This window comes from Desmodus rotundus, chromosome 5, assembly GCF_022682495.2.
Source record: "Desmodus rotundus isolate HL8 chromosome 5, HLdesRot8A.1, whole genome shotgun sequence".
Classification (NCBI taxonomy): Eukaryota; Metazoa; Chordata; class Mammalia; order Chiroptera; family Phyllostomidae; genus Desmodus; species Desmodus rotundus.
The window spans coordinates 43,514,229-43,533,470 of record NC_071391.1 but is presented as its reverse complement, the minus strand read 5'-3'; the positions used below and the strand labels follow the sequence as shown (position 1 = coordinate 43,533,470).

General features: G+C 34.0%; 1 protein-coding gene across 1 annotated transcript; it reads left to right on the top strand.

Moving 5' to 3' along the window:
* The first annotated feature begins 7,604 nt into the window (after nt 1-7,604).
* On the top strand, nt 7,605-15,073 carry LOC112317639 (olfactory receptor 52N4). Its single transcript, XM_024574718.3, has 2 exons — nt 7,605-7,693; nt 13,382-15,073. The coding sequence occupies exon 2, from the start codon at nt 13,410-13,412 to the stop codon at nt 14,379-14,381; it is 972 nt and encodes a 323-aa protein (XP_024430486.1). The 5' UTR covers nt 7,605-7,693; nt 13,382-13,409; the 3' UTR covers nt 14,382-15,073.
* Nucleotides 15,074-19,242: the final 4,169 nt, after the last annotated feature.

Genomic DNA, 19,242 nt, shown 5'->3' with positions numbered 1-19,242 from the left:
GCACCAAGCAGGAAAGAGCTGATCATTTTACACAGATTAGCCCCTCACATGAAATGGACAGTTAATTCATCAGAAACTATACATTATTGGACATAATCTGGGACAGACCAAGACTTGTGGTGCAGGAGTGGGAGAACATACCACCATCTTTCCTGAAGACTGAACAGCACCTCCCAGGGGAGAACCAGGGATTCCACCCTCCCAATTGCACCAGAAGCCTACTCTAGAGGCAGGTGGAGGTGGTACATAAGGTCCTGTCAGATGTTAGATGAACCACCTCTAAGCCTTGTGCTGATAAAAAGCCAGCAGGGCAGAACAGCAAGGACCAGCCATCCTGAAGGAGACAGACACAAATTGTGGATCACTTGTAGCTTCAAACAGTCTCCCTAAAGCTAGACTGGGACCCCATCTGACATTACCAGAGAACGATCTAGAAGGAGAAAACAGTAGGCAAACACTAGACTCTGTTGAGGTGAATTCCACCTCATTCTTTTTCATTATTTTTTATACTGCATACATTTTAACACTTTTTCTTCAATTTTTTAATTATTTCACTATTTTTTATTTTAGTTTTATTTCATGTCATATTTACTCTTCCTGTCTCTACCTTATTTTGATTTCTTCCTTCCCTTTCTTATTTTCATTTTAAATTCAATTTTTTCCTTTCTATACTGTGTGTCTATTTCTCACTCTTACTACTTCTCCTCCCTACATCCTCTCAGAACAATTATTCTTTCCATTAGTCATCTCACATTCTTTTCCCCTATCTTATAATATCTTTATTCTCTTTCCACTTTATTAATCTCTACTCATTTGTCATTGATATTATGGTTGTGTAGTTGTTGTTGCATTTATTCAATTTTATTCCCAGATGTTCACTACATTTTTTACTTCAAATCTCATATTTTACTATTCTCCTGTCCTAATCCATTTCACCTACATCCTTCCCTTTCTTGTTTTTATTTTAAATTTTATTTTGTCCTTTCTTAGCTTTGTTCCTATTCCCTACTCTTATTATTTCTCCTACCTTACCCTTTCAAAATCATTGTCTTTCCATTAGTCACCTCATATTATTTTTCCTTTCATACAATATTCTTATTCTCTTTCTTATTGATATTGCAGTTGTGGTGCAGGGTATTTTTGCTGCTGTGGGTTTTCTGTACTGGGTTGTTTTGATTTATTCTCGTAGCACTTGTACAACAGCATGGAAGACATTGTAGGTTTGTGAATCTCAGTCAGCCAGCCAGAGGGGATAACCCACCAACAAATGACCCAACAACAACCAAAACAATTACAAAAAGAGAGCCCACATAGAGGGAGGAAGATGGCAGTGGAGTGAATGGAAGTCACACTAAGCTTCTCCCAGGGCCAATCTGGAATTACAAGTCAATTGTGAAGAAACCAACAGGACAAACAACTGAACAATAGAGAGAGAGGAGCCTTATAACCTTGGACAGACAGAAGAATCAGCTTCAGCGCAACCTATCTTCACCTGCACAACAGCTCATGAGATGTGGTGGGCAGTGTGAACCTCAGTCAACCAGTCGGAGGGAAGGACCCACCAAAGGAAGACCCAACAACAATCAAAACAAAATTACATCTGGAAAACCAACATAAACAGCATAAAGGGCATCCCAAGAGCATCAAGTTCTGGTGATCAAGGAGACTGCACCACTAAATCTCACAGACCTCAACCATAGAAGTTCACACCACAAAGTCAAGAAGTCAAATCAGGTCAATCTAAGAAGCAGAAGCAAACAAGAAGAGTCTCACAAACAATGAGAGGACAAAGAAACAACCCCCAATTGAAAGAAAAGGAGGAATCTTTAGAAAGAGCTCTAAATGAAATAGAGGCAAGTCAACTGACAGATGAGTTGAAAACAATGGTTATAATGAAGCTCAATGAGCTCACCGAGAGTTACCAAAAACTACAGAGACATTTCAAGGAACTTATTGCAAACTATATTAACATTAAAAAGGACATAGAAACAATCAACAAGGGCCAAGGAGAAATGAAGAATATAATTTATGAATTGAAGAACACAGTAGAAGGAATGAAAAGCAGGTTAGATGAAGCAGAGGATCAAATCAGCAAGATGGAGGAAAAGGTAGGAAAAAAGTCTGAGAAAAAGCAAGAAAAGGAAAGAAGACTCAAAAAGAATGAAGAGGGGTTAAGGGAACTACAGGACAACATGAAATGTAATAATATCCTTACAATAGAGATACCAGAGGAGAAGAAGAGGAACAAGGAATAGAAACTTGTTTGAAAAAATAATGATGGAAAACGTCCCTAATTTGATGAGAGAAAAAGCCACACAAATCCAGGAAGCACAGAGAGTCCCAATCAAGAGGAACCCAAAGAGGCCTTCTCCAAGACACATCATAATTAAAATGGCAAAATTCCAAGACAAAGAGAGAATCTTAAAGTCAGCTAGGGAGAAACAGAAAGTAACATTCAAAGGAGCCCCGATAAGATTAGCAGCTGACTTCTCAATGGAAATACTCCAAGCCAGTAGGGAAAGGCAAGAAATATTCCAAGTAATGAAAAGCAAAGGCCTGCAACCAAAGCAACTCTACCCAGCAAGACTCTCAATTAAAATGGAAGGTTAAATAAGGAGTTTCCCAGACAAAAGAAGGCTAAGGGAGTACACATCCCCCAAACCAGCATTGCAAGATATGCTAAAGGGATTGCTCTAAGAAAAGGAATAAAAACAGTGAGAGAGAGAGGAACACAGATATGAAGGAAGTAAAATGGCAATGAATAAGTACGTACCAATAATAACCTTAAATGTAATGGATTAAATGTTCTAATCAAAAGACATAGAGTAGCAGAATGGATGAGAAAACATGACTGGAACATATGCTGCATACAAGAGATAAACCTCAAAACAAAAGACATACACAGACTGAAAGTGAAGTGTTGGAAAAAAATATTCCAAGCAAATGGACAGGGAAAATAGGCCGGTGTAACAATACTCATATCTGACAAAATAGACTTCAAAACAAGGGCCATAAAAAGAGACACAGAAGTACACTTCATGATACCCAAGGGAAGAATCCATCAAGAAGACATAAACATTGTAAACATATATGCACCCAACATATGAGAACCCAAATACATAAGGAAAATCTTGGAGGACTTCAAGAAAGATATTGACAGCAACACAATTATAGTAAGGGATTTCAACACCCCACTGTCAAAAATGGATGGACCTTCCAAACAAATTATCAACAAAGATACCGTGTCATTGAACAATGCCCTAGATTAAATGGACTTAACTGGTATACATAAAACCTTTCATCCCAAAGAATCAAAATATATATTCTTTTCAAATGCACATGGAACATTTTCAAAGATAGACCACATGATAGGACACAAAAAAAGCCTCAACAAATACAAGAAAATTCAAATCACAGCAAGCATTTTCTTTGACAACAAGGGACTAAAAGTAGGAACGAACCTCAAGGAAAAAACTCAAAAACACTCCAACTCATGGAGATTGAATAGCATGCTATTAAACAATGCATGACGTAATAATGAGATCAAGGAAGAAACCAAAAATTTTCTGGACAAAAATGAAAATGAACTCACCAGTCCAAAAACTTTGAGACACAGCAAAGGCAGTTTGAGAGGTAAGTTCATGGCAATACAGGGTTACTTAAAAAGATAGAAATATTTCACATAACAACCTAACCCTACATCTACAACAACTGGAGGAACAACAGCAAAGAAAGTCCAGAGCAAGTAGAAGGAAGGAAATAAGAAAGATCAGAGCTGAATTAAACTACATAGAGAATAAAAGAACAATTCTAAGGATCAGTAAATCCAGGAGCTGGTTCTTGGACACAATAAACAAAATTGACAAGCCTTCAAGCAGACTCTCAAGAAAAAGAGAGAGAACCCAAATAAACACAATCAAAAATGAAAGAGGAGAGATTACAGCCACAGAAATACAGAGTATTGTAAGAAATTACTATGAAGCACTATATGCCAAGAAATTTGAAAACCTGGGTGAAATGGACAAATTTCTGAAAAAATATAACTTTCCAAAACTGAATGCAGAAGAAGAAGAAAGCCTGAACAGAAAAATAATAGCTGATGAAATTGAAGCAGTAATCAAAAATCTCCCAGCACACAAAAGCCTTGGACCAGATGATTTCACAGGACAATTTTACAAAATGTTTAAGGAAGAGCTAACCCCTATCCTTCTCAGACTATTCCAAAAAAATCCAAGATGAGGGAAGACACCTAAACTCTTTTTATGGAGCTAGCATCATCCTAATCCCAAAACTAGATAAAGACACAACAAAGAAAGAAAACTACAGGCCAATATCGTTGATGAACATAGATGCTAAAATCATCAACAAAACATTGGCAACTGTATCCAGCAATACATTAGAAAGATCATACACCATGATTAAGTGGGATTCATCCCAGAGATGCAAGGATGGTACAATATTCATAAATCAATAAATGTAATACATTACATAAACAATAGGAAAGATAAAAATCACATGATAATATCAATAGATGCAGGAAAACCTTTTGATAAGGTACAGCACCCATTTATGATAAAAACACTCAGCAAAGTGGGAATAGAGGCAGCATTCCTCAACATAATAAAGGCCATTATGAGAGACCTACAGCTAACATCATACTCAATGGGCAAAAACTAAAAATTTTCCCACTAAGATCAAGAACAAGACAAGGATGTCTGCTTCCACCACTTCTATTCAACATAGTATTGGAAATCCTAGCCACAGCAATCAGACAAGAAGAAGAAATAAAAGGCATCCAAAATGGAAAGGAGGAAGTAAAACTATCACTGTTTGCAGATGACATGATAGTGTATATAGAAAATCCTGTAGACACCACCAAAAAACTACTCAACCTACTAAGTGAATTTACAAAACAGTAGGACACAAAGTCAATGTTAAGAAATTGAAGGCATTTTTGTACACCAACAATGAAATATTGGAAAGACAAATCAGAAAAAAAAAATCCCATTTGATATAGCAACAAGAAAAATAAAGTACCTAGGAATAAACCTATCCAAGAAGGTAAAAGACCTGTACTCAGAAAACTACACAACAATGAAGAAAAAATTAAGGAAGACACAAACAAATGGAAGCATGTACCATGTTCATGGATTGGAATAATTAACATCATCAAAATGTCCATACTACCCAAAGCAATTTATAGATTCAACGCAATCCTTATTAAAGTTCCAGTGACATATTTCACAGATATAGGACAAACATTTCAAAAATGTATATGGAACCATGAATGACCCCGAATAGCCACAGCAATTTTGAGAAAGAACAAAGTAGAAGGGATCACAGTACCTGATACCAGACTGTATTAAAGGCCACTGTAATCAAAACAGCCTGGTACTGGCCTAAGAACAGATACATAGACCAGTGGAACGATTAGAGAGCCCAGAAATAAACCCAAGTCTTTATGGTCAAGTAATATCTGACAAAGGGGTAGAAGCATAAAGAGGAATAAAAATAGCCTCTTCAACAAATGGTGTTGGGAGATCTGGATGCTACATGCAAAATAATAAACTTGATCAGCAACTTACACCATACACATGAAAAAATCCAAGGTGGATAAAAGACTTAAATATAAGTCATAACACCATTATAGTCCTAGAGGATAACACAGGCAGGAAAATCTCAGATATTCCACACACCAATATTTTCACCGATATGTCCCCTAGAACAAGGGACAAAAAGGAAAGAATAAACAAATGGGATCTCATCAAAATAAAAAGCTTCTGCACTGCTAAAGAAAACAGCATTAAAATGAAAAGAGAACCAACAGTATGGGAAAACATATTTGGCAATGATACCTAGGACAAGGGTTTGATCTCCAAAATATATAAAGAATTCACACAACTCCACTCCAGGAAGACAAACAACCCAATCTAAAAATGGGCAAAGGACTTGAACAGACACTTCTCCAAGGAAGACATACAGAGGGCCCAGAGGCATATGAAAAGATGCTCAGCATCATTAGCCATCAAAGAGATGCAAATTAAAATGACAGCAAGATACCACTTCAATTGGTCAGAATGTCCATCATAAACAAATCAACAAACAACAAATGTTGGAGAGGCTGTGAAGAAAAGGGAACCCTAATGCACTGTTGGTGGGAATGCAGACTGGTGAAGCCACTATGGAAAAAAGGATGGAATTTCCTCAGAAAACTAAAAATAGAACTACCTTTTGACCTGGCAATTCCACTGCTGGGATTATACCCTAAGACCCCTGAAACACTAATCCAAAAAAACCTATGCACTCCAGTGTTCATAGCAGCACAATTTACGATAGCCAAGTCCTGGAAGTAACCTAAGTGCCCATCAGTAAATGAATGGATCAAAAAACTATGGTACATCTACATGATGGAATTCTACACAGCAGAAAGAAAGAAGGAGCTCCTACTCTTCATGGCAGCATGGATGGAACTGGACAGCAATATGCTGAGTGAAATAAGCCAGACAGTGAAAGATAAATGCCATGTGATTTCACTTATAAAAGAGACCTAATCAACAAAATAAACAAGCAAGCAAAATATAACCAGAGACATTGAAATATAGAGTAAACAGACAGTAACCAGAGGGAGGTGGGGAGAGGGATAATGGGGGAAAATAGGGAACAGGTCATCAAGGAACATGTATAAAAGACACATGGACAAAACCAAAAGGGGAGGTTCTAGGGTAGGAGGCAGAGATGAGTGGGATAGAGGGCTATGGTGGGGTGAAAATGGAGGCAACTGTACTTGAACAAAAAAAATGTAAAAAATAAACCAAGATATATTTTTAAAATATAAAATACCTTTCTATATCTCCTAATACATGATGGCATTGCTTTCAACTATTTTAAATAGATAAAAAATTAGAATCAGTTACTTTAAAAATTATTGTTATCATGATAATCATTATTTTAATGTTTATATATTCATGTAACTATTTTTCTAACTTAAGTAAGTGTAATAAACCTAAACTTTTGATAATTTGCTTTTCTAGACCACCATACTATTCATCTTTTTCTTCCCTTGAAAGAAAGCTTTTCAAGGGAAAAGCTTTATGTTTATGTATTTTCTAGCCTACCTTGGAGAGTAGAAAACTCTCAATAAATATTAATTAAATGGAGAGATGACACAACACAAATTTTTAAAAAATGAAAAGATGAATCAGTTTATGAATTTAAAAAATTCTCTATTTGAATATTTTTTGTCTATTTCTTACAGAGCAGTGGGCAAATAAAGAAATATACATTTGTGGTAAATAGTAAATCATAGTTTATTACAAATAACTGTGTTCATTTTCATTCTGGACCTTCTCAAACAGACATGCTAACACATAAACATGCATACAAGTGTTTATTCACACTTATGTGTATAGTTGAGCACTAAAAATTTAAATTTCTTGCTGTTTTTCTACTTCCCGTAGAGGTTAGCTTGATTCCCACATGAACACCTGTGTCCATAATACTTAGAAATATCCCTTTGGGACACATAATGTATGTTTTCATTTAAAAGGTCAGTTCAATAGTACAGAACAAAGGAAGTTTGAGTTTGGTGACTACACATGCACATTCATTCTAGAATTGTGACTTTTATAAACAAGATCTTCAACATTTGGATGAGATTGTATTCAGCTTATTATTTTGCTATCCAGAAACTAAGGTATTTAAGACATACAATTAGAGGATAGTCGCAGGATTTCTTTTTCGTAGGCAGTTAAGATAAAGTGAAGAGGGGATTTGGATATATATGAACAACTTAGTATTTTTTTCAGCTATGAATCTTTGATTTCATTCACACAATTTGAAGGCAGAAAGTGCTGTGTGAAATTGAGTATTCCTGGAAAGTGTGTGTTTTCCAAAATATGGAAATAAAATGCAGTCAGATGTCATGACTGATCATGACTGTCTGTGTTATTCTCTATCCAAACAGGAATCTTTATTTCAGTAGTGGTGGAAGTCAGGGGTGAATCGCTTCAATGATAAGGAAAAATAGGAGGCTAGAAAATTGTTCTTGACCACGAGACTAATCTTCAGATTACTCTTGCTTCTTACCTATCCCAGCCTTATTCCTCAACATTATAGTCAAGTTTCTCTTGATTTTTTCCTCTGAACTATGAATTTGTTTCATTTATTTTGGGTAGCAAAAACTACATAAAGCAAAAACCCTCATATGAAAAGAAGAACATGGTCCTAAATGGTCAGAGATGGTTTTATAAAAAAACAAGATTTTTACCCATAGGGTTTAAGAATGAAGATCTACAGGGGATATCAAAGTTGTATTTCATAAGTGGTGATAGTCATGTGTTAGTAAATATTACTATTCCAGTAACCCTGTCTACATGCCAGCATGGTATAAGTCACATTTTTTTACAGAAGAAGTTAAATTCTGATGTATCAAAATTATTTTAAATTTGCTTTGAAAAATAAAACTGCTTAAATTTGTATTTAATATTTAGATCTTTAACTTAGATCTTGGAAAGCTTTTCAAATTTATGGAGGAAGGGACCTAAATTTTTATGTAAGCATAAAGCCAACTTTTATGACTAAATCTATAACTATAAAAAGAAAATTGAGAAGTAAAAATAGAATATTTATCTAATATGAAAAAATACATCCTTCAGAAAGTGCATATACAATCCCAAATAAATATTTTCAATTTTCAATTAGTGGTACTTATGCTTGCCTTATTTTCACTACTTGTTTTTTATACATGGATATATAATTAAAATGAAACAGACTCAGGAGACATACTTGGATAAAAACATAGTATCTTTTTCTCCAAATTAAGTAGTCTTTCTTTATGGGCAGAAATTATTAAGACACTGAGCCTATATTGTCTATTCTTGTTGTGAGACCCTAACTCCAAAAGCTACAATATGACGTTGGGCCCTGCAATTTATAATACAATGTATAGACAAAGTAAGAGAGACTGTTAAGAGAGACAGTTCAATGTATTAAAGTGGGATAGAGGGAGAAAAGAATATTGATTTGATTGACCAGTTTATGTTAAATCATTATAAATTATTGAAAAAAATTATAAATCTTTTAATTACAAATGTAGTTGTATATGATATGTTCATATATGTATGTCATATACATACATATAGTTTTAAACTTATATATAAATATCTTCATTATATGTATATAATAAAACTAGAAAATATAATATTGACTATCAGTATGAATTATGAATTTATGAACTCTAAAGACAGAATCTTGTCAGCAACCTTGATCTTCAAGAAAAAGTGTTTTTGATATTGTGAAGAGCACATATGTTTTTATACAAAATGGGTATTAATACACTCCTTGAAATTCCAAAGTTAAACTTTAATTTACAAATAAACTGCTTATCATAAGTAGGAAATTTAAAGTCAGTTTAATAAGCTGCCTTGTGCTTTAAGTGTAAATTTGAGTTCTCATTTTAGGACTTTCTGCCTGTATTATTCAAGTGAGAAAATGAATTTAGGTGTTTTTCATGATTTGGGTTGTAAAGAAACCTTATCAAACCTTAGAATGAAACAAATTTGTTGCAATTAGCTTAAACTGCACACCACCAAGTATTCTCTTTCCCCAAAGTATTTTGCTTTGAATTCTCTTTTTCTACTATGAATATAGCCTCCCTAATTCTTTGGTATCTGTTTACCTAAAGCATGTGTATGTATATACATTCTTAAACCTTTCTGTATACTTTTCATTCTGATATACTCTTCATTCTGATATACTCTTTTGTAATGTATATATAATTTCTAAAACTTATTCAGAATTATGTTCAAATTAATAGATAGTTTCAGTAATTTGTATTTATTGCTAAAATCAAGGTATGTATTCAACTTTTGTCATCTTACTTTTTCTACCTTTTTTGTATTTTCTTTGTTTCCCTACTTTATGACAGAAATGCTTTATTTATTTATCTTTTCTGGTAAACTTGAGAAAGACATTCTGTATTATTTTCCTCATAGCAGTTTCTTTTATGCATCTGAACATATCATTTAGATTATAATTCAATAATTCTAAAAGTAAAATATAAAATGTTACTCATTTCTTTCTTTATTCATTCATTTGTCCATCTATTTATTTATTCATTTTTTGAGTATCTGATATGTGCCAAATGATTTGCCAGACACTGGGGATGCAAATATTAAGGACACACTGTCCTTAATACCAATAATTTCATTAAACTGATGACGTGAAGAGAGACCCTTGAAGAGCATGTTTACTATTATGTTCAACCTGTGTTTCCTACCTATTTCCAAATTGTTACCTTTTGAAAAATCTGAGCTGTCTTGGTGTCACTTTATGGTGTAGAATTTCCTTTTGACTATATTTCCTGTTAGGTCATGATTTTAAAATAGTCAATTTTATTAATGAAGTGTAGAATGATTATTTCCTCTGATGGAACACAATTCATTTAGTGGCACTCAAATGCTTTCTGTGACGTTAATTTTTGTAAGCATGCCAGAATCGCTGCTCAGGGTGAGAATATACAAAATTGTAATTTTAACTTAATTTAATCTGTCATTTTTTATGGGTGGCTTTGTTGTGTGTTTTGTTTTCAAATAGTTGCCAACTCCAGATAGCAAAGAAGATGTTTGTTTTTGTACTTTACCTTTAGTTCTAATATTTTTCTAAAATTGCTTTTGTATATGATGTGATTTGGGAACAAAATGTGTTTTTTTCTATGTATGTTCATTAACCCAGTAATACTTATTTTTTAAAATTATTTACTTATTTTTAGAGAGAGGGGAAGTGAGGGAGAAAAAGAAAGAGAGAAACATCAATGTGTGGTTGCCTCTTGTGTACCCACAACTGGGGACCTGGCCCACAACCCAGGCATGTGCCTTGACTGGGAATCAAACCAGCCACCCTTTGGTTCGCAGGCCAGCACTCAATCCACTGAGCCATACCAGCCACGGCCTAGTAATACATGTTGAAAATAACATTTTTTTCTCCAGAATCTGTAGTGTTTCCTTTGTCACAAGTTAGATGGCTTAACATATGTTTCAGTATTTGATTTCTGGACTTTGTATTTCTTCAAAAGCATTTTCATCCATAATTAAAAGGATGAGCAATATTCTTTTTTAGGAAGTAATAAAGTTTTCCACATGCATATCCTTATGAATTGGAAAATGAGGTTAAAATCCATATATTTCACTAAGTTACCACTCTTCTTGAACTCCTGGTCTTAGAGGATATGAGAGGTCAAAAAAGGCTCAGTGAGTTAAATGAATTACAAAAATTAGTTCTGGAATCCAGGTGTCCTAACAAACTGGTGGAATTTCTCTATCACAATTACTTCACAATACCTCTATGGAAAATCAGATACTCCATTTTCTCTTTCTGGTAACTATAGGTTATTGGGAAGATGTTTAATGAAGCCAATTGGGTTATTTGGCAAATTTGGTTACAGATTTTCTTTCTAGAATTCTACTGAGTAGAAAGCTTACATAAATTCCTTGTACTATCTAAAGATTTGTCTGCCCTTCTAATCAGCCTAAATCTCTCATTAATTTTTAATTTTTATTTTGCTATCTGTTGGGAAGAGACTACAATAACTCAGTATTTTTTCCCTTCCTTCTCTTATCCTCACTGAAGGGGTTGGGAAGTATGGGTGGAGGGTATTTTCTTGAGGGATGGGTAGAAAAAGGATTCTGACTTCTTCAATGCCTAACAAGTTTTTTAGGCACCATTGAGTTAATTCATGACCCTCTGGATTCTTGTGAATTATTTATTATTTATTCTCCATAACCAAGATATTTCCTATTATTTGATAATCACAAGATATTTTATGCTTTAGCTCCTGGCCAAATGTCTAGCTTACCACTTTCCTTCACACCAGTGAATTCTCACAGACTTGACAGTTTTGATTTCTACATTTTATTCTACATCCTATTTTTCTTTCTGAAAACCCTTTCACAAATATGTCTCTTCACAATTTTCTTCCTTTAAAATAAGTATCAAACATTTTGTCTTCAACATAGTCAATAGTCTAGTGCTCATTTAGGGCCTTGCACATCTCATATAGGTCTTGTTCAATTTATTGTGATTATTTATATGCATCTTGATCTCTACATTAAACTCTGAGTTCCTTAAAAGGTGAAAATGTGTCTCATTTTCCATATTGTCATGTTGTAGGTACTCAAAAAATATTCCTGAGAAATAAAAAGATTAATGCCATTTATTCACCCCCCAAATTAGATTAACTTGAAAATAAGGTTTTGGTGTAAGTACGGAATTTGAAATTAATTAATTTTGCTCTTAGATGAGAAATAAGTTTGATGTGTGGTTAGAAATAAAAATATAAAATTGTATTCATATTAACTTCCACTAAAATCCAATTAAAATAGATTCCATTGTTAAAGTTATAAAAATGTAAATCTGAAAGATCAGAAAAACAAGTGAGAAAATAATAAAAATTATTATTATTTTCATTATAACGTTAAATATTTTAACATCCTATTGAATGATAAATATTACTGGAGAAACTAGCATAACTGAGACAAAATACATCAATCTCTCCAGTAGGATATAATAACATCATTCTTCTTTTTTGTTTGTTTGGTTGATCCTTTGTTTGTTTTTGTATTTTCCATAGACACAAGGTGATTTTAGAGGGCAAGGCCTGAAGATAAATCAGGAAGATCTCTTAAAAGACAGAATGAAAGAAATGATTTGTTAGCTGCTTCCAGTTTTTACTAGAAGTTTTTTCTGAATAGAAATTTAAAAGAATTTATATAAATGCATCTACATGAGGTATAATAATAAAGTGAGGTTTCTTAAAATTGAAAAGATTAAATCAAACATTTTACTGAATTGTGAAACCCCAAGCTCAATAGAAGAATAAATAATTTAATATTTACAAATTCTTAGAATAGTACCTTAGTAATCAAAATTATTATCAGCCAGTAATTAACAATAAGAATAAAATTGTAATGATATTTGTTGGGTCATTGATCAGGTGATCAAGGAACTTTTCTTCAAGACCACATCAATAAGGAGATGCATATAGTAATTAATAGTTAGGTAAGGTATCCTAAAAGAATTCCTTTACAGAAGTCATAACAGAACTACACTTTAATATCAATCTATGAGGATCAGAATCTTGCTTTTATAAAGATTGAAGTGAAATTATTGTCTGTGATGTGAACTTGGACTGCCTGACAAAAATTTGTTGAATGAACACAAGAATTAATCAATAAATGAGCCACAAATAAACAAAAGAGCTACTCCCTGGCACTTAGAAAATATGGTCATTTGACCATTAAAAATGCAGTATAAAATTTTAAATCATGAGGTGAGAGGGAAATAGAAACCATAAATTACATTTTCTCTTCTCTTTTTCTTACTCTAGAAAAAATCCACAAAAAATCTAAGCCTAAATGATCATGTTAATGCTGAATAAAACAGAACTGAACCCAACCTCATTTATTCTTAATGGAGTCCCAGGACTTGAAGACATACACATCTGGATTTCCTTCCCATTCTGCTCCATGTATGTTGTGGCTGTAGTAGGGAATTGTGGACTCCTCTACCTCATCCGCTATGAAGCATCACTGCATAAGCCCATGTACTACTTCTTGGCCATGCTTTCCCTAACAGACCTTGTCATGTGTTCTAGTACAATCCCTAAAGCCCTCTGCATCTTCTGGTTTCATCTCAAGAAAATTAGCTTTGATGAATGCCTGGTCCAGATGTTCTTCATCCATACCTTCACAGGGATGGAGTCTGGGGTGCTCATGCTTATGGCCTTGGACCGTTACGTAGCCATCTGTTACCCTCTGCGCTACTCAACTATCCTTACCAATCCTGTCATTGCAAAGGTTGGGCTTGTTACTTTCCTGAGAGGGGTGTTGCTCATCATTCCCTTCACTTTCCTCACCAAGCGCCTCCCCTACTGCAGAGGCAATATAATACCCCATACCTACTGTGATCACATGTCTGTAGCCAAATTATCTTGTGGAAATATCAAGGTCAATGCCATCTATGGTCTGATGGTTGCCCTCCTGATTGGAGGTTTTGACATCCTGTGCATCACAGTCTCCTACTCCATGATCCTAAGGGCAGTGGTCAGCCTCTCCTCAGCAGACGCTCGGCAGAAGGCTTTCAGCACTTGCACTGCCCACATCTGTGCCATTGTTTTCTCCTACAGCCCAGCCTTTTTCTCCTTCTTTTCCCATCGTTTTGGGGGCCATACAGTCCCTCCATCTTGCCACATCATTGTGGCTAATATTTATCTGCTCCTACCTCCCACTATGAATCCTGTTGTCTATGGGGTAAAAACCAAGCAGATACGAGACTGTGTTAACAGGATCCTTTCAGGTTCTAAAGATACCAAATCCCGTAGCATGTGAAAGGAATATTTCCAGCAGAAAGAAGAGTTCCTTTTTAGACAGCAGCCAATAAAATATTTTGGGAAGTACTATTTTGAACATGGTAATGGAGCATGTTCAATGATGTGTTTCTCAATAGTCTTTCTGTGTTCCCATTCGTCACCTAAAATTGCTTTTGGCAATTTCACTAGTGACTTCCATGTTCACAAATTTAATAGGCTTCTTTCTGGGCTTATCTAACATTGTCTATCAAGAATATCAAATTCAATCCTATATTACCCATATCTTGAAACATTTTTGTTTTTTTCACTTCAGAAAAATTTTAAATGTTTTTCTTCACTCCTACTTTACTGGAAGACCTACAAATGACCAACAGGTATGTGAAAAGATGTTCCACATCACTAATTATCAGGGAAATTAAATTTTTTTTTCATTTTCACCTATAACTTTATTGATTTGGATATTTTGAGTACATTGGCTTGCAGTTGGGGGAGGCCACGAGTGCTGCTAAACATCTTCCAATGCATAAGACAGATCCTCAGCAAAGAACTATTTGGCTAAAATGTCAATAGTACCAAGCAACTTCACAAACCAATTTTGGTGTGTTCGATCAGTCACAGCACCTTAGGGAAATTAAAATTAAAATTACAAAGAAATGTCACCTCATATCCTATTAGGATGACAATTATAAAATCAAACAAATTGTTGACAAGGATGTGGAGATATTGGAGCCCTTGTGCATGTCAGTGGAAATGTAAAAGTGTGCATCCACCACAGAAAACAGTAGGGATGTTCCTTAAAAATTTATAAGTATAATTACCATATGATCCAACAATCCCACTTCTGAGTATTTACCCAAAAGAACTGAAAGCAGGATCTCAATGAGATGTATGTATTCCCATGTTCATTGTAGCCTCATTCACAATATCCAAGATGTGGAAGCAACTTAAATGGATGGATGAATTGATAAATAAATGTGGTATATACATACAATGGAATATTGTCCAAGCATAAAAGTAAGGATATTCTGTCATATGCTACATCATGAATGCACTGTGAGGATTATGCTAAGTAAAATAAGCCAGCCACAGAAGGGCATATGTTGTATGACTCCACTTATATGAGGTATTTAATGTAGTCAAATTCATAGAAATAGGAAGTAGAATAATGGTTACCATATATATTATATTTTAACAATATATATTATTATGGTATATTATAATAATATTAATATTATTATATTTAACAAAACTATACATTGCTCATGAAAAAAATTTAAAATCCAATCAAATGGAGCTATATACAGTGTTCAGATATCAATTCTCCTCAAACTGATACTTAAATATAATGAAATTCTTATAAAAATTCCAGCAAGATTTTTTTGTTGACACAGACAAGATTATTTTAAAATTTATTTGGAACAATGAAAGATCTACATTAGCTAAAACAAGAAAACCACATAATAAAATGAAGAAACATTCTCCACAATCTCAAGACTTATATAGTTACAGTAATTAATACTGTAGTATTGGCAGAGGATAGGCACACAGATCAAGGGGACAGAATAGAGAATCTAAAAATAGACCCCCACAAATATGCTCAAGTCATATTTTGACAAATATGCTAAAGCAATCCAATAGAGAAAATGTAGCCAAAAAAAAAAAAAAAAGGCTGCTGAAATAGTTGGGCATCCATAGCAAAAAACCAAAACCAAAACCAAAACCAAAACAAAAACTTTTGACCTAAATCTCTTGTTTTTACTTTATACAAAAATTAACTCAAATAATAGATTATGAACTTAAATGTAAAACTTAAAGCTCAAAAAATATTCACAAGACATACACAAACTTAAAAAAAAATCCCACTACAAAATGGACCAAAGTTATGAAGAGACATTTACTGGTAAGAAGATACAAATGGCAAATAGACACATGAAAAGTGTTCAGCATCATTCGCCATATACAAATGCAAGTTGATATCAGAATAAAATATCACTACACCACCACAACTATGGATAAAATAGAATCTAGTAACAACATGAAATTCTGGCAAGTATATGGAGAAACTGAATCACTGATGGGAATATAAAGTGGTATAACCATGCTGGAAAATATTTTGGCAGTTTCTAAAAAGACATGAACCTGAACTATCACTCATTAGTACTCACACTTTCAAGCATTTATCCTAGAAAAAGGAATACTTAGGTTCACACAAAACCAGTAAACAGTGGGTGACATAAATGAAAACTGCAAACTAAGGATACTAAAAAGTTGTGCTTAATAAAAGCAATGGATAAACTGCAGTGGGGGGAAACATGGCATAATCAAATTTTTCATAACTTTTTAAAATCCTTTTTATAAACTATTTTTATTGTTTACACTATTAGAGTTGTCCCCATTTTTCCCCCTTAGCCCATCCCCATCCAGTCCCCATCCCCCCATTCCCTCTGACCTCACCACACTGTGGTCTGTGTTTCTGGGTTATACACTTATGTTCTCTGGCTAATCCCTTCACCTTCTTTCGAACAGTCTTCTCTCTTCCTGCCCTCTGACAGCTGTCAGTCTGTTCCATGAATTCATGCATCTGTTTCTACTTTGTTTGTCAATTTATTTTATTCATTAGATTTCACATATAAGTGAGATCATACGGTGTTTGTCTTTCACCGACTGGCTTATTTCATTTAGCATAATAATTTCCAGGTCCATTCATGTTGTCATGAAACTCTTGATATTAATCAAAAGCCTGCAGCAATTAGGAAAGTGCTTAATCAAAAAACAGCTGAGTCTCAGTAAGACAGCTTTATGGCATTTTACAAAATTGTGTTAAAAGTCGCAGCATAATTTGACCATTTTAATCATTTTAGTGATTTTTAGTACATTTACAATGCTGTGCAACCGGCATCACTGATTCTGTAACATTTTAATTATTCCCCTTAAAAATAACCCATGCATTTTAAACAGACACTCCCTTTCCCCAGCCCCTTGCAACCACACATTCACTTTCTATTCTACGGATTTGTCTATTCTTAACATTTCATACAAGTGGAGTAATTCAATATGTGGCTCTTTGTCTCCGGGTTTTTTGACCTGGCATAAAGTTTCCAAGGTTATTATTTGATCCTTTTTCATAGCCCCTAGCCTTACTTGGGAAGTACTAAGGTACTCAAAACTGTTATTTAATTAGAGACGTGAAAAACACACAAATAAAAGAAGAAATGGATGGATGTGTGAATGACTGAAATGTTCTCTACGTAAGTGTTCTCACCATGTGTCCAACAAGGCCTTACACAGAAAGACACATTACTCTGCAATAAATATTGAAATCACCCATTTTCACTAAAATTAGTTTGCATGTATCTTAATTCCTTTCCATTAAATACATGCTGACATGCATATAGATATACGCATATGAAACAGTTCACTTATTTCAAGTGTCATTATACAGCAGTAAAAATGGAAAGATTTTATCCTTTTTCCTTCTCCCATAGGGGTTAGCTTTATTGCTGCACGAGCACCTGTGTCTCCAACGATTTGAAGTATCTCTTTGGAAGAGTAGCACACAGTTTCCTTAAATACCCAGTTCAACTGTACAAATATCATGGGATATGATGTTGAGGACTGTGCATGTACATATATTGTAGAATCATGATGTTTTTGGCCAAGTTTCTAAACACCTGAATCAGTTTGCCTTTAGCCCACTGTTTTTGCTACGCAGAAACTAAGGTTCTAAATAATATACTAAGGTGGGACTACTAACAGGATAGTTTTAGTCATAAAGGTGAAGTGGAGAGATGTTGTGAATGCAGCATATGAACAGTTTATGATATTCCCAGAAATACTGATTTGAGTCCATTCATCATATTTGAAAATAGACATGTGGTGGTGGTTAGAAAATGCTTATTTCCCCAATCCTCAGATTACAATTCAGTTTCACCTTTCATCAAGATTATGAATATCTGTGTCATTTCCCTAACCAAATAGGAACCATTGGTTCTATGGTAGTGGAAGCCAGATATGGACCTCACCTCATGACAGGAAGAACAGGGAGAAGAGCTGGAGAAGAGCTCTCAGTTATGTTCAGAACACTCTTGCTTTTTACATGTCTCTCCTTGTTTCTCAGAATGAAAGTCTAACTTTTTTGTTCATTTTTAGAGAGACTTAGTTAATACTGTAGTTCAATCATTTAACGTGTTTTGATTATTTTTACAAATTTATTTTTAAATTAAATTTATTGGGATGACATCGATTAATAAAATTATATAGGTTTTAAGCATAGAATTCTATGACACATCATCTGTATATTGAGTTGTGTGTCCACCATTCAGTCATTTTAGAGAAGAACACAAGGGCCCACTGTTATATGAAGGGAAGACCGTGGGTTTTAAAGGTTGAAGACAGTGTAACGATAAAGTAAACTTATTGTCTATGGGGTCTGAGAATGAGATTAGACAACAGATGATATCAAAGTTGCACTTTATAAGTGATGGTGTTCATGTGTTAATGTTCAATTTTAATATATAGCTGCCCACACCCATGGCATAATTTTCCTTGCAAGAAAAATTAAATTATGATGTTTTTAAATAATTATAAATTTGTTTCAGAAAATTTCTTACTTAGTTATGGTTAATATGATATCACTTTGGTATAAGTGCATATCTCTAAATGAGAGTTTTACAATGTATTAAAAATAGGACCTAAAATTATGTGTAACAAGAAAGTTAGTTTTAGTAATTAAAGATATAGCTACAAAAAGAAAACAGAAAGGATATAAATAGGATATCTATTTTATATTCATGAAAGATATTCCTCATAATCCAGCACAGCAATCCCAGAAAAAAATTACTTATTTTAAAATTATAGATACCTATAATTTTTCTAATTTA